At 45.6% G+C, this 15,533-nt stretch overlaps 1 protein-coding gene across 5 annotated transcripts in view; it reads right to left on the bottom strand.

Moving 5' to 3' along the window:
• Nucleotides 1-15,533, bottom strand: part of PBX3 (PBX homeobox 3) — a 181,209-nt gene that overhangs the window by 4,463 nt on the left and 161,213 nt on the right. For 4 of the 5 annotated variants that reach the window (XM_072985035.2, XM_020800881.3, XM_020800879.3 and 1 more), the window contains exons 6-8: nt 8,554-8,719; nt 5,806-5,918; nt 4,458-4,547 (exon numbers count right to left, since the gene is read on the bottom strand). In XM_072985035.2, coding sequence (XP_072841136.1) covers nt 4,458-4,547; nt 5,806-5,918; nt 8,554-8,719 — 369 coding nt within the window. The remainder of the gene's footprint in view (nt 1-4,457; nt 4,548-5,805; nt 5,919-8,553; nt 8,720-15,533) is intronic. The other variant, XM_020800882.3, reaches the window with a different exon arrangement.

Raw genomic sequence — 15,533 nt, 5'->3', positions numbered from 1 at the left:
TCCATCGAGGCAATCGCTGGAATCAACGTCTGATCCGATTTCGGCTCTGGCAGACAGCTTGTCGCTCCATATTTTGATGTCAGTCAAGAAGAGGGAGGCGCGGGGCCGTGCGAGTCGGGGGGAACGCTGAGTGGAAGTGACGGACGCCAGGGCTTGCCCGAACAAGCCGGCCTAACTCTGAGGCGCTCCTGGTGCATGATAGCCTTTGTTAGAGATTATTTCCCCCAAACAAGAGTGTTTCTCCTCTCCCCGACATCTCATCCAACTTGGGGGGGGGGGGGAATAATCAAAAACACAGGCCAAGACGTGGATACGTCTCCTGTTCTCCAGATCCAGCGACATTTGGAACGTCATTCGCCTTTATCAATGATACCCCACACACCCCGGTTGCTCAAAATGGCAGTAGATGCACATAAAAGAGCAGTGCCCGCAGATAAAGGAAGGGATCCCACTTGATCTTCCCAAGCCATGGTGAAAGAGGATTATCGTTTGGCAATGCCCAAGCCCTTCGAGGCTTCCCTGTCCCCCAAAATCACAAGGGGGTGGGGAGAGAAACGAGTCTTCTAAATATAAATATAAACTTAAATATAAACCTCCCTCCAACACAAGATGAATCATCAGCCTCCTGGTGGGGCTGTGCTTCCATGTACATGGAAGGTTTAAAATGTTTATATTTCTCAAGAAACCAAACCTGGTATTATTATTATTATTATTATTTTGAGGAGGGGGAAGAACCCCAAAGAGGGTTCGGTTTTGAAGCCCCTATGGCCGATGCAAACACATTGGGCCGAGATTAGAAAAGGAACGTTGAACATTAACGATTTTAAAGAAAATATGGAAATCATTTTGGGGGAGACGTGTTCCAGAATGGGAAAGGGTACACCACTGGAGACGAATCCATCTATTTCTGGAGAGAAAGGGGGGGACGGTATGACATCTAACGAAAAATAAAAGTGAAAGCTAGTCCCGAGGCTAGGGTGGGGCAGAGAGAGAGAGAGACTATAACGGTGGCTTCGTTTCTTCTTTTTAAGTTGATATATGAGTTGGGTTTGGTCGCTGTGTTGTTTTCTTTGGGTCGAAAACTGATAAAATGGGGGGGGGGGACAAACAAACCACATAGGTACATCGGGTGCATGGTTTAACGCACCTCTTGTTATCACTTGATTCTTTCTGGATGTTTAAATTTTCATTTTTTAATTATTATTATTATCCTTCCTCGTGGCCAGAACCCAAGAGGAATGGAAATCTGCTTAAGAGAAGGGAGAAACCTGCTGCAGATATGAGTCTAAAGATATTCCATCTGAAGTAAACATCATTCTCCCTTTATCCAAATTTATAAACAACAAATGTACAATATTTTTACTGAGCTTGGCAGCTGGGGGAGAGACTGTCACTTAGCATTTCTTCTCTCTCTCTCTCTCTTTCTCTCTTCCCCCCCTCTTTCTCCCCCACCCCACCCCAAATAAATTAATCCTTACTCTGGTGGTTTGAGATTATGCACTGTATAATATAACAGTGCCTTATCAGACCTCATCAGTGAAGATGGAATTCATGTCTGTAAAATGCTGCAGGCAATCAGAGTTTCATATTTTATCATGTTGATAAGGATATCGCAAATTCTCTGAAGCATTTCAAAACACTTAAATGAAAAAGGGAGAAATGTGACTAAAAGGCTTTTTATATGGATTGTTGTGGGTTATTATGAGTTATTTATAAAGCCCCAAAAAAGAACCGTTTGACATTTCAAATGGAAGGGGGGGGAAGAGAGATCTGAGTATTTAATGGGACTTCCCTCCATCCCTTCCCCCAGTCCCACCTCCCTCTCAACTGAATGCCTTGCCTTCCATCACATTTTAAATCATTAATATTTACTCTGGTGGCAAAGGGGAAGAATGAAAGAAGGAGGGAGCCCCAAACTGGAGGGGGGAGGTCTCTGAATATTTTCCTTTCCCACCTCTTCTGAGCCATGCTCCTTTCAGCAGGCTCCATTCTGCTTGGCCACGCTTCTACCACACCTTGCTGCGCAGCTGTGCACCACAGCTGGAGAAACCACCACCAGGTTTGCTTGGCACGTGGGGGCTCCAGGAACGACAGAGGGGCGCAAAATATGAACTACTGTGCATTGGTTTTTAGATAACTGGGGCCATCAGCCCTAGCCATCTGACAACAGGAAACGTGGGCAGTCCACGGTCCAGAAACCTCTGAAACGTCAATCCCCTTCAAGCCAAGGAATTCCCGATCCTCGTGGTCTTTGTTCCACCCCTTTGTATGTAGTATATAGGTAAAGGTTCCCCTTGACATTGAGTCCAGTCGTGTCCAACTCTAGGGCGCAGTGCTCATCCCCCTTTCCAAGCGTAGAGCCAGCGTTTTGTCTGAAGACCGTTTCCGTGGTCACGTGGCCAGCGCGACTAGACACAGAATGCCGTTTACCTTTCCACCATGGTGGTACCTATTTATTGACTCGCATTTTGCATGCTTTCGAACGGGTAGGTTGGCAGGAGCTGGGACAAGCGATGGGAGCTCTCTCCGTCGCGTGGATTTGATCTTACGACAGCGGGTCTTCTGACCTTGCAGGACAGAGGCTTCTGCGGTTTAACCCGCAGCGCCACCATGTCCCCAGGTAGTATACAGGGTTCCCTTATATCCAGGCTTCCCCCGGACAACCGAATCAACCCCAGCCTCTTTTTGTTCATCCACTGACGTAAATGAAATCTGGAGGCATGTTGGATCCTAAAAAACAGGAGAAAACCTGCCAGAGGAGGCTGATGAGATCTTTATGGCTGTTTTCCGCTGCAAGACATGGGTTGAAAAGTTCTTGCAGTGCTCCCCGATCAAAGTAGGCGCACAGAATCAGTATGGATCGAGTGACTCAACTCCTCTGCACGTTCCGCTTCTTAAACTATGATTTGTTATGCTAAACATTTGGATTCGGACCACAAGCATTGTTATCCTCCTGGAATAATACTCGTAGAACGGCAGAGCTCGAACGGACCCTTATGGATCATCAAGTCCAGCCCCTCTCAAGGAGGCCCAGCCCGGGGGAATCGAACTCTGTACCTCCGGTTCCGCAGCCAGAGGCTTAAACCACGGAGCGATCCAATGAATGGTCACGCCAGTAACGGTCAAGAAGAAACCACAGAACAAAAACAGAAGCTGATAGGATCAGAGAAGGACATCTAGTCCTACGTTCTCCACCCACAGAGGTCCACCGCAGTAGCCCTGGAAGACCATAAATAGGACTCCCTTCACCTCCACCCCCCCCCAGCAAGTGGTATGGAGAGAGTTCGTCCATGAGCTGTAAAAAAAAAGGGCATTAATAGGGGCTGACCAGAGAGCACTTTTCATCTAGCGCCAGATTAAAATTGCTGCACGAAATGATTAATAAGCACGGCCTGACGGTGCCACCCATAAGCCCGCGACTCGGCTTGATCCACAGTCACTTCGTCTCTGTTGATCAATAACAAGGACAAATAACTTGGCGGCCGGAACACGAAGGCTTTCCAGGAAGCCGCGACAGGGCATTCATTATCTCCGAATGTGAAGGTCGGGTTGACCCCCCTGGGGTGAGAGAAACGAGGCGGAGGCAACCTTTCCCAGGTGCTTATTAAGCCGACCGGACCCAACCCGTTCCAGCGTTGCTTGGGAATTTCGCTTGCCCTTGTTGTCCTAGAGGCATTTATTTTTTTAAAGGCCAGGCTGGACACTGAGAAAAACTGGAAGGGTGGAGGACTTTCCCCATTAACTCAAGAGCTACTCCGTAAAATGTTCCCTAACTCTCTTAGGTTCCCGTTCCAGCGTAAACAAAAGTACTCTGGTTTCTCGTCAGATCATAGAATGAATGAGCTGACAAGGGCCTCGAAGGCCATCCAGTCCAACCCCACCTGCTCAAGGCAGGAATCCAAGGCAAAGCAGATTTGACAGAGGATGGTCCAATTTTCTGTTGAAGGCCTCCAGATTTGGAGCAGTGACCACCTCCCAAAGTCATGGGTTTGACTGGGATGGATGGATGGATGGATGGATGGATGGATGGATGGATGGATGGATGGATGGATGGATGGATGGATGGATGGATGGATGGATGGATGGATGGATGGCTGGATCGATAGATAGATAGATAGATAGATAGATAGATAGATAGATAGATAGATAGATAGATAGATAGATAGATAGATAGATAGATAGATAGATAGATAGATAGATAGATAGATAGATAGATAGATAGATAGATAGATAGATAGATAGATAGATAGATAGATAGATAGATAGATAGATAGATTAGATAGATAGATAGCAAAAAGAAGATTCACATGCCTGTTTCCAACAAGTTATACATAGCCAATGGGGAGAGCTATGCATTCCACATCCCTGAAGCTCAAGTGTAATGATTCTATCTCTAACCCAGAACTTGCTTCCTTCATGTCCGCCAAGCACTTTTCCCCTGCCATAATGATACTTACGTTTAAATTATGTGGACTGTACAGTGAATTTCCACCCAAGCCATCACTGTATCCTCCCGTCTGATTGATAACATGACGCAGGGTATCCACCTGTAAAAGGTGGACACAGGAATGATAACTTCATCATTCAAACACAATCTATCCACATACAGTCAATCACAATATACAAATGTATTCCTAAGAAAGAAAACAAAGGAAAGAGAGGTGGATGGAACTAGGGCTTCTGGGACTGAAACACCGGGATCTCTCGGTTACTTTGGGATGATGACAGATGATGCATCCCCCTTGGGCTTCTCTGTTTCCTCCGAACTCACTTGCGGTCCTCAGAGTGGCTAAGAGGGGAAACGGATTTTCCTAGTGACAGTATTTTGATGAAAACTCTCTCTCTCTTGAAAGGCTAAGGATTTGCAGGGGATGACGTGATCTTGAATGAGCAATTAAGTCTTGTAGGCCTCGCGAAAGGCCTGCTCTTTTGGAACTTTATCACTGATTTCCTGATATGGATCAATAGACAGCTACCTTCATTCTGTTTCTCCTCGGGGACATAGCTATGGAGATCATCTGGATGTCCACCAGAACTTCAAAACAGATGCGCATACACAAATAGGTACGTTAGTTAGACATTACTAGAAAAGCAAGCCAATGTTCAGACAGTTGGCTATGTTTCAGCAGATATGTCTGTCTCTTGCTCCAGAAAGCAACCATTGGGGGGGGGGGGGTGTTTCTCAACTCTAACAAGATGATTATATGAAGACCAAAAAAGCTCGCTATGAAGGTACACACCACACGTGCACAAATACACACTGGTATGGAATGATATACGTATATCATGGGTATCCTCCGTATATTTTGGAAATTAAACTATTTAACCATTAGAGGTTTCATAAACGAAGAAGGAAAAGCAACAGAAAAGAAAAGATGTCCGGATACATTAAAAGAGATAGATCTGACAGCCAAACAACATACCCAACCCAACGCCATGAGCTCAAGCCAGAGCCGAACTGCATTCACAAAGCTTGATATGTTTCGAATTGAGGGGAACATAAGGGAACGTCAAGGGGAAGGAACAGACTCAGCTTTTTATACTGGTAAGATTCCATGCTCGGAGCAGAGCTTTAGCGTTACACCACTCCAGCGGCATAGCGCTATATCGGTCAGGTTTTCATAACCAATAGGTCCGCCCAATTCTGCCCAAAGGCACGGGACATGTTTTTTCTAGGGCCAAAAGTTAATTTTGTGGTTGGATTGTGTGTTTTTTTTGTTTGTTTGCCTTTCTTTCTTTTGTAAATAAAGCCCAGACCATACACTGCTAACGAGGCCCTAATTGGGAGGGGCGTTTGTCTCCTACCTGTGATTGCACATTGGCTCCGACTTGGGACCCCTGGTAAGAATCCCCATTCAGACTTTGCATGTTCATGAACATGTCCCCAGAATTAGGGAGGTTAAAAGAACCTGAAGAACCTGGAAATGAAAGAGTTAAGTAGCTGAATAACAGGGAGCTGGCAAACAACACAGGTTTCCTTGCGCCACCGCCCCCACCCTAGAGCTTGGAAACAGGATTGTAAATAGCAACATGTTAGCTGCTGCTCTATTTAAAACTTAACACCTTGTTAAAGCTATTTAAAAATCAATCAGTTGCCAACACGGTATCTTCATTCATTCTTAAGTTCAGGTGTTAGCCTTGAAACTTTATAAAAAATTTGAAAGTAACTTTTTATATGCAACAAGTCAGTGTTGCCCATACTCAAAACATAAGCATTCGGGTCAAGACGTTAGACAAGTTACCTCTCATTAACGATAACCCCCCCTCCCCCTGTAACATGTTACCAATACATCTCTTAATTCCAGCGCGTTATTTCCAAGCTCTTGCATATTCCACCACCGCCCAAAAAGGAAGAATCGTGGAAAGGGAAAGGGGAGAAGGATAAAAAAGGGGAAAGAGAAGGAAAAGGAGAGAAAAAAAGCAGGCAGGAAATGCTCAGCAGAGGAAGGTGCCTCCATAAAAATCAAGGACCATTGGTGGAGACCAACACAGAGCAATCACGTGGCTTTCATAGAGGCACAGGCTATAACCTGGAGATTTTGTCTCCCAAGAGAAAGAGTTCTTTTCTTCTAGTTGATGCCCTCACTGCCAGGATATTTATTTATTTATTTATTTATTTATTTATTTATTTATTTATTTATTTATTTATTTATTTATTTATTTATTTATTTATTTATTTATTTATTTATTTATTTATTTATTTATTTCTTTCTTTCTTTCTTTCTTTCTTTCTTTCTTTCTTTCTTTATTTATTTATTTATTTATTTGGCTTTTAGACCGCCCATCTAGATGAATCTGCTCTGGGCAGTTTACAGTGCAAAAGAAAAAAAAAGCAATAAAATTAAAAACACCAATTAAAAACAAAACACAAGCCAACCTAATCCAAGATGGAAAAAAAACCAGGGGAAGAAATTAAGTAATGTCAAGCGAGGGAAGGCCTGCCGGAAGAGCCAGGTCTTCAGTTTATTCTTAAGGACAGGCCAAGTGGAGCCGAAGAGTTGAAGAATGGATGTTCCTTCTTCTTCAACTAGAAAAGTTGAATTCTACCTCCTGCAATTCCTCCCACAACCATCTCACGCTCCATTTTTTCAAATCCGGAAGTGGATTTCTACATACTTCCCCTTTCGCTGCTCTTCCTGATCTAGAGCTCTCTCCAGAGGGACTACAACATCCATTGTCGTCCCCCCCACACTTTAAACCAGTTCATCAGATCAATTCAAAACCTTGACCCATGAAAAAGGTGAGTCTAATTCATCAGCAGGCAGGATTTAACCCTCCCCAAATGCTTCCATATAAGTTTGTAAGGCATTTTTATCACCCTTTCCACATAAGAGGGGCACAGATTCCGAACCTTGGCACATTATGAGTGCGCATAATCTAAACATGTCTCCAAAAAGGAAATATATGCAAATACAAGGGAGAAACTAACTCAGCAGGTTTCAGCTCGAGTCAATATTCCTCTGGACATCCCACACATTATAATTTGAAGCACACTTACAAGAGATTGCTTCCCCCAAAATATCTGGGGGCTTAAAAGGCACCTTTGTTCCACATGCAGATGAACAGTTTGGGATCTGTGTTGTTAAAAAGCTGAACACTCTATTACACACACACACACACACACACACACACACACACACACACACACACACATACGGCCCCTTATGCCTCCTTAGGACAGAAATGGCTGGTAATTGCTAATTAAGTTGATTTGTTCTCATCAGAAGAAAGAAGCTCTTATCCACTTTGTCACTCCACTTGGTGGCTTTCTGCCATTTTTAAGAGGCCGCTCCCCGGTGGTTCTGTGAACTCCCACGACCGCTTTGGGGTGGGAGTGGAAATCTCCACTCCTTCCCATGGCCTTGTTATCATCTAGTTTGTGAGGCGCCCACGCTGCTAGAAGATTCAGACAGAAGACAGGAACTCCAGTATGCCCCATGTGTCTACGAAGGCTGTTTTCTTCTTCTTTGTAGACTATAATTGGACTACACCGCTCGATTGTAATTTAACTGCCATGCCTTTAACCCAGGGATGCTGGCAAATCTTTGGGTTCAAGTCCCAAGTCTGGGTCCTTGATAACAAGTCCTGAGTCCCAAGCCAAGTCCCTATTAAAAACAAGAATTTTTCCCCAGAAAAAAAAAGAGGGGGTGGGTCGGTGGGTTCAGAGTCGTAAGTCAAGTTTGGGTCATAAAAAAATCAAGAACAAAAAACTACTGTCAAGTAAGACTTAAGTCGCATGGTGACTCAAGTAGATAATTTCCCTGCTTGTTGAGCTAGCCAGCCAAACTTTTGGTCAGTTCTGGATCCACAGTTTTGGAAGGGCCTTAAGACTGGGATCATCCATTCCGCTTTTCATTTCGAGCAACTTCCTGCTGAGACAACCAAGGGGGCACCAAAAAATCTCATCTCAAACCATCCAGGAGCTAAAAACGTCCCATCCTTCAACCCCAAACTCCACGAGCCTCTGACAGAAACTTCCTTTTGCTGCCTTCCAGCTTTGCTGGGTCAGATGTCAGCTAAGCTGTGCTCTGGGGCAAAGAGTTTGCTACGTACCAGAATTTGGCGTGGTGGGCGAGTTGGTCTGGTTGTTTTGAACAGCTGCCGCCACCGCGTGCGCGGCTGTCACTGCCGTTTTTGCTGCGTAAAGATTGGCTTCTTCCTGAAATTTCCCGATGTTCTTCTTGTACCTGATTCTCTTGTTCCCAAACCAATTGGATACCTGTCACCAGAAAGGAAGTAGTACATTGAAAATAAATCCATTAAGACGGCAGAGCAACGTTTTCCACCATGCTTAGGTGCCATACCGTCATTTCTAGGTGCCTGTGTTTGACTTTCAAATACTTAGCTCCTAACCTTCACCACTAACCATGCTGGTGGTCAGGATTTCTTGGAGTTATAGTCCAAGAACATCTGGGGACCCAAACTGTGAATCACTTGTTGAATGGAAGGGGCCATTTAAAAATCCAGTATCAACAGATTAGGTAGGAAAGCCAATTGTTAGCCTATAACTAACTACTCGATCAGAGTTCTGGTTGAACCAACTGGACTTCTACAAATGTTGACTTATCCAACAATGTTGACTTATTCAACTCATCCAAGGATTATTGTAACAAGGCCATGCAATGAAGCAAGAAGTTGATGTAGTTTTGCACAGTGATAAGAACGATCTCTCATCAACTAAAATCATCTTGCTCCATGTAGTAAGTCACACTAGAGTAGGTCCCCTGAATCAGTGGAGATTTGGGGAGTCAGCTCGTCCATATGCCCCTCTGCTTCAGCAGGACGAAAGATAGCGGAAGTCTTCTTCTCAAGACTGGTCACAGCACCAGTTGGGAGTCAACAAAAGGGACGAGAGAGGAGCTGATGTTACCACCCTCCCCTCCACATGCAAGCATCCTACAAGGGCTTTTAAGGACCGAAGAGGGCAACTGGTCAAAGCCGCCTGACTGCTTTTCCCAGACCCTCGACACCGAACCCTTGGCAGAGGAGAACAGCCACCGGGGCCAAGAGCCGGAGAAAGACCAATAAAAGTGACATTGGGCCAATAGCGAAGAAAGGAAAGAAATTGAATGGGAAACTCTGCCATTGTGCTGTGGGTGGATGTTGGTAGGGGATGCTCGAAGAATCTTGGAGACCTGCAAAGGGAGCCGAGCTTAGCCTGTTGCCAAAAAAGAGAGGGGGGGGGAGGAGGGCTCTAAAATAAATCAATAAGGGATGAAATGCTGCTTTGTCAACTCTCTTTGAAGATGGCTGCGAGGCGGCCAAGCCCGCTTCTAAGACTCTACCTATTAACCCGTCTAAAGGTCACAGCTAGAGCAGCTAAAACAAAGCCGTTGGGGAAACCGCAGGCAGAAACTCTTTTTCCAACTGTGGCCGTGTGTAATTAATAACCAGAGCGTAGCACGATGGGAAGACAAATACACACACACAACGAACACACCACCCTCTCCCCCTTGCTGGCGAGCAAGGCTGTTGGGTCCCTTACAAAGCAGCCAGCTAGCAGATTGACAAAAAAAAAAGAGTAGCAGAAGCACAGGAGAGCCGCACCACGATTTACTGCTTGAAATGCCCTACAGGAGGGTAGAAAGGCAGTTGAGCTAGACGGGGCTCGTTAGCAGAAATCCAGGCGTTTGTGATCTTTGTAGGTGGGCATTCTCGCCCCCAGTTCTGCAGTTGCTGGACATGCGCTAATAGATCGGAGCTGAAGACTGGAATGGGTGCAATGGCTGTTCATATCCTATAGCGTTGGTTCCCAACTTTGAATTCCCAGCATAGAATCATGGAGTCGGAGGGGACCTCTTCGAGTCCAAACCTCGGCTCCATGCAGGAATTCAAATCAAAGCAGATTGGTTGTCCGATTTTTTAAAATTTTCCTCGAACGGCAACACGGCGAGTGCTGGCATTCGACTCCCAGAAATCCTGGCCAGCACCACAGTGGGTGGCTGACGCCTTCTGGGAAGTTGCGATCCAAGAAAATCTGGGGACTCAATGTTCTAGAATCATGGGTGGCTCTCTCTCTGAAACACTGAACTTCTTCTTTGAAGCTGCTCATATTATCCAAAACATGGCTGCTAATTAAGAGTGTCAATGCTACAAAGGCTTACTTGATCCTCCCAGGTTGATCCCAAACTAGGGGATACACCCCACCGTCGTGACCAGCTCCTGTTCTTGTAGCTCTTAGAAATCAAAGACCCATCTCTTCAAATATGGATTTACCAACAATGGTGATGATCCTAATTCCTTCGGTTCCTGTGATGTTAAGGCTCTTATTGTTTAATCCATTTGTAATTGTTCAAATCTGTTTTAATAGAGGGGTTTTTTTTTAGCCTAACCAAGGGCTGATTTTATAGGGAAACGGGTGGGATTCAAATCTAAATAATCCTAATTCTAATCCTAATATGGACAGACGAGTTAGTATAATGCAGAAGAAGGACAGGTTATTGGTCTAGTTTTCTCTATGCGGCCCAATGGGTCAGAGAAAAGTTTAGCACCTGTCAATCAAATCAAACAGAGCTGACTCCATCTTTTAATTGTTGTTATGCACCATTGAGTCACCTTTGACTCGGTGACCCTATGAATAAAGGATCTCCGAAATGTCCTGCCCTCAACAGCCGTGCTCAGCTCTTGTATACTGAAACTTGTGGCTTCCTTTAGAGAGCTGGTCCTTCATACATTTGGTGTTCCTCTTTTCCTGCTGCCTTACCATCTTTTTCCAGAGACTCCTGTCTTCTCATGCTATGCCCACTCCGAATTAAAACTCCATCCTCTCGCTTTTCATGGATGCTTTGCTAACCCCGCCTGCTGCTCAGGGACATAGCTTGGCTTGGCTTGGCCAACTCAACTGCCAGGTAAACCCTTTTGTGACTCCTTAATCGCAGTGTTGGCTTCAATAGAAATTAACGAAAACCCCTCAAGCTTTCTGGGCAATAAGAGATGGTGCATCTTTTTACACGGGAACGCTCCCCGGACACTCGAGTGCTGTATTGCATATACTGTACTTAATATTACCTTGTCTGTCAGGAAGCAATAATACATTAATGAAAGCCAGCAAATAATTACTGCAGACAATCCAATTATGGGTTTATTAACAGTTTCATAATTGCAGAATCTCTATACGTCAACCGCATTGTCCGCGGATATATAAGAACCTGGCGTTTATGCCCACCTCCGGACCAATCAAACAACAGCCGTCACTAATAAAGGCCTTGTTTAATTCTCCCTGTAAAAATTTTAATATCCCCGCAGCCTGGGGAAGGCGCGGCGAGTGGATTTTACTTGACATCGGATCGTTTCCACCCTGCTAGTCCCCCTTCTTCTTAATCTTTAATATCGAGGCAATTAAAATTAATGGCCACTCATCCACAGCTACTGTGGGCAGTGTTGCCTTGACATCCGTTGTCTGATAGGATTACCTAGAGGTTAAACTAACAAGCAAGGTTTAATTGGAAGCAGCAGAAGGAGCCTCCGGATCATACGTTATGTTTAACCTGCAGACCGCATGCAAGGGAAGACCTGCAGTCAAGGCTCCTTCCCGCCCCTGCCCCCCCCCCCACTCAAAATACACGTAGATGCTTTCCAATTCATCCCTCTGACTTCCGTCTCCCTTCCCGGAGCAAGAATTCGGCAGCCAAAGCCAAGAAGCCCTTGGTCTTTCTGTTCAGTTTTTGCCCATTGTCTGGAACGCAAGAGGTCAACAAAGACACAAGGACCCGTAGGGTATCCTTCACCCCTTCCACAACGGCCTCCGTCACCCACCCACCCGCTGCCGCCTGGAAGCCCCAGTTGACCTTTCCACCAGCCATAGGTAGTGGAGTGGGAGTGGGTGAAAGCAAGCTTCCTGCCGAGCCCATGTATCCACAAAGCAACCGTCTCTTTCAGCGAACAGGGTTCATTCTTCCTGGATCAATGTGTTGTGCCAAGAACACTGCAAGGGGTTCTCCACTGACTTGGGCAAGTTGACCCACCCAAAGCGGCCAAGTGAAAAAGCAGCAAATTCCCTTTCGTTTTGTGTATTCATGAAGGCTTTCACGGCCGGGATCTAATGGTTGTTGTGGGTTTTCCGGGCTCTTTGGCCGTGTTCTGAAGGTTGTTCTTCGTAACATTTCGCCAGTCTCTGTGGCCGGCATCTTCAGAGGATAGCACTCTGTGCTCTGTTGCAGTTTGTTTGGGAGTTGAGTATTTATGGCTGTGAGATCAGCTTTTGTCCTTTTCAGGAGATGGGTGATTAGTGTGTCTTGTTGTGGGTGTATTGTTGTGATAAGGAGATATTATCTGTCCCTTTCATTTATTGATTCATTACACGTTGCATCCTGTCTTCCCTCCAGCAAAATTAAGGATGTGTACGTGGCAGGTCTCTCGGGAGATTCCAGCCTGTCATTCTCAAGACAGCATCCTATAGTCGAACCTCGACACCCACACTGGGTGGCTAAACCCACACATTGGGTTGTTTTATCTCTGGAGAAGGCGGCAGGAGCAGTCCTTCTCAAAGACAGGAGAAATCCAGATCGACTCGCACACGAAATAAGTAGGCTCACGAATCACCGGAGGGGAGTTTCTTGAACAACAGAGGCCAACAGGAGGGTGATAGGAGAGGTCGACTTTTCCACACTGGCATCCAGTTTATGGAACCCATCACAGAAGGCATCCTCAAGGAAATCGTCATTGTTTCTCCACTCTGCATCCCTATAGAACTATTTTAATCCATGTTTCAAAGGCTTGGGGGCCGAATTCCATTGGTTACTTATGTCAATATGAGTACACTGGTGTCAATTACAGCCTCTAGTAGTCAATTGCCATTTGCATTCCTCACTGTGTGCCAGTCATGTGGCTTGGGGTGCAAGCGAGAGACCCAAGCAGCACCTTGCTAACTAGGAGCAATTTGCCACTGCGATTTGCACCATTATACTTATATTAGATAACTACTAGAATTCTGAACAGTAGGTTGTACAGTTGTACATAGAAGAACATATCAAAGAAGAGGGGGGGGACACAAAGGATTTAGGTATTTCTTCCTTATCTATTTCACAAGATCTTGGTGAGGAAAGCCAACAAAATATCTTGCAAAACAGTCTAAAATAATGTCAAGCATTTCAGATTTTTGTACGCAGGTCTGTTTTGTCTAGGGGCGCACGCATATTTATTGATTGCTTGAATTTATTCTCTACCATCCTGCTAAGAAGCTCAACATGGCTTACACAGAGCTCATTCCTCTTGTTATCTTTACAAGACCCCTGTAAGGTAGATTTGGCAGAGAGTGTGTGTGAGAGACAGGATGAGAGATGGGCCCAAGGGGAGTGTCTGGTGATTAAGCAGCGGTGGCTCTGACTTCAGTTTCAGGGGTGCTGTAAATCCACTCCAGGTTTTAGGGTGCCACTCGCAGGAGGTGTCCAGGGTGCTGAAACCCAACAGAGTCTCAGCCTTGTGGATATCTCTTGCAAGATTGTAGAGTAAAACCTGGACTGGACTCACAGCACCTCCAAACCTGGAGTCAGCACCTGCCACGGCTTAATGACCCGACAAACTTTGAAGTTGATTATTAAGGTCAAAGGCTTCCCATCTATGTTCGAAGAACGCAAGAGACAAAGCTTTCCAAATACTTAAGCTTATTATTTACATGGCGTTCTGGGCACTGACGCATCGGTACCTGTCTCCATTTCATCTTCTTCGTGTGTGCGTTAGAAGTTTGTTTTTGAGCCAAGGGGGGGATGAGGGAGAAGATAAAGCTATTTAGTAGCCCATTTTTCATCAAAACAAACTATCTGCACAGTAAAACAACAAGAACAACAACAACACAATGAACATCATTCTGCTCTCTATCACTGAAGGCCAATTAATTAATTGGGCTTAACTGTATATTACATTTCAAACAATACCCTTGCACTTATTTATCATGTTAATTGCAAAGTTAAAGAAAAAAGGGCAATAAATTATTGCTTTTAAATCATCCACTGTGGGGAGTCGGGACCTCAGATTCAAGGATTATGCGACTCGCAGGCAGTGCCTAGTGGATCTTTGACAGGAACGGCTCTCACGGATGTGTCATGATGGGCAGAAAGAAAGCTGGACATTCACAGGCCATTCGCTGCAAAACCAGCCTTCCGGCCTGAGGCACCTCCCACACATACTTAATGTCCGATTCCGCATTAAAAGTGATACGATTCCAAAACCTGGAAATTCTCATGTGCAAGCGTGGAGCATCTTTTGTTCTATTGTTGTGCTCTCGGTTGCACCTCTTTGAAGCCAACTTTATTTTATCAAGATCGGGCTGTTAGGATTACTTGTCTGATGCAGCCGCCTCACTCTGTCTAAAGGTAGGGCCGGCCTTATTCCTTTTACCACCCTGTCATCTCCTAGCTGGCTGGATAGCTCAGTGGTTTAGATCTCCGGCTATGGAGCCAGAGGTTGGGAGTTTGATTCCCCCATTGCGTGTCTCCTAGGAGAAGAGCCAGCCTGGGTAGCCTTGGGCCAGCTGTTCAGTCCCAGGGCGCCCCCTAGAGGAAGGGGAGGGTCAAGCACTTCTGAGTCTTCTCTACCAAGAAATAAACAGGGGGCCACTGGCCACCCTTTCCTACACCCAGCATTTGAAGCATAAACCAGCTGCTTCCTTCTACCTCACGGTAGGGTCGGATCCTGCCCTATCAAGGAAGGGAACTTGAGTCACGGCGCTCGGTGTCAAGTTGGACTTGAGTTGTAACGGTGACTCAGACTCAACTCAGAGTTGTTGTTGTTGTTTTCAGATTCGGCCAACCACCACCCTCTCCCTTTTTTTCTGGGGGCGGGGGAGTTTGCTTTTCATAGGGACTCGGACTTGGGACTTGGGACCAAAGACTTTCCCACAAGTCCCTGTCCTCGAGTCCCTCCTGGGATGCCAACGGGGGCGAATCACACGAGCAAGACCCCTCGGGGTGAAGAAAAAGAAAAACCGTATCATATCCGCAACTGGCTTTTAAATTCTAATTAGTGTCTATCGGCGCAAGTTCCTTCCCGTCAGCATCGAAGGCTGGAGAGCCAGAGAGAAAAAGCTTTCAAGAACG

Source organism: Pogona vitticeps, chromosome ZW-PAR (assembly GCF_051106095.1).
Source record: "Pogona vitticeps strain Pit_001003342236 chromosome ZW-PAR, PviZW2.1, whole genome shotgun sequence".
Taxonomy (NCBI): domain Eukaryota; kingdom Metazoa; phylum Chordata; class Lepidosauria; order Squamata; family Agamidae; genus Pogona; species Pogona vitticeps.
Note: the sequence above shows the minus strand (reverse complement) of the source record. Positions and strands in the feature narration are given on the sequence as shown.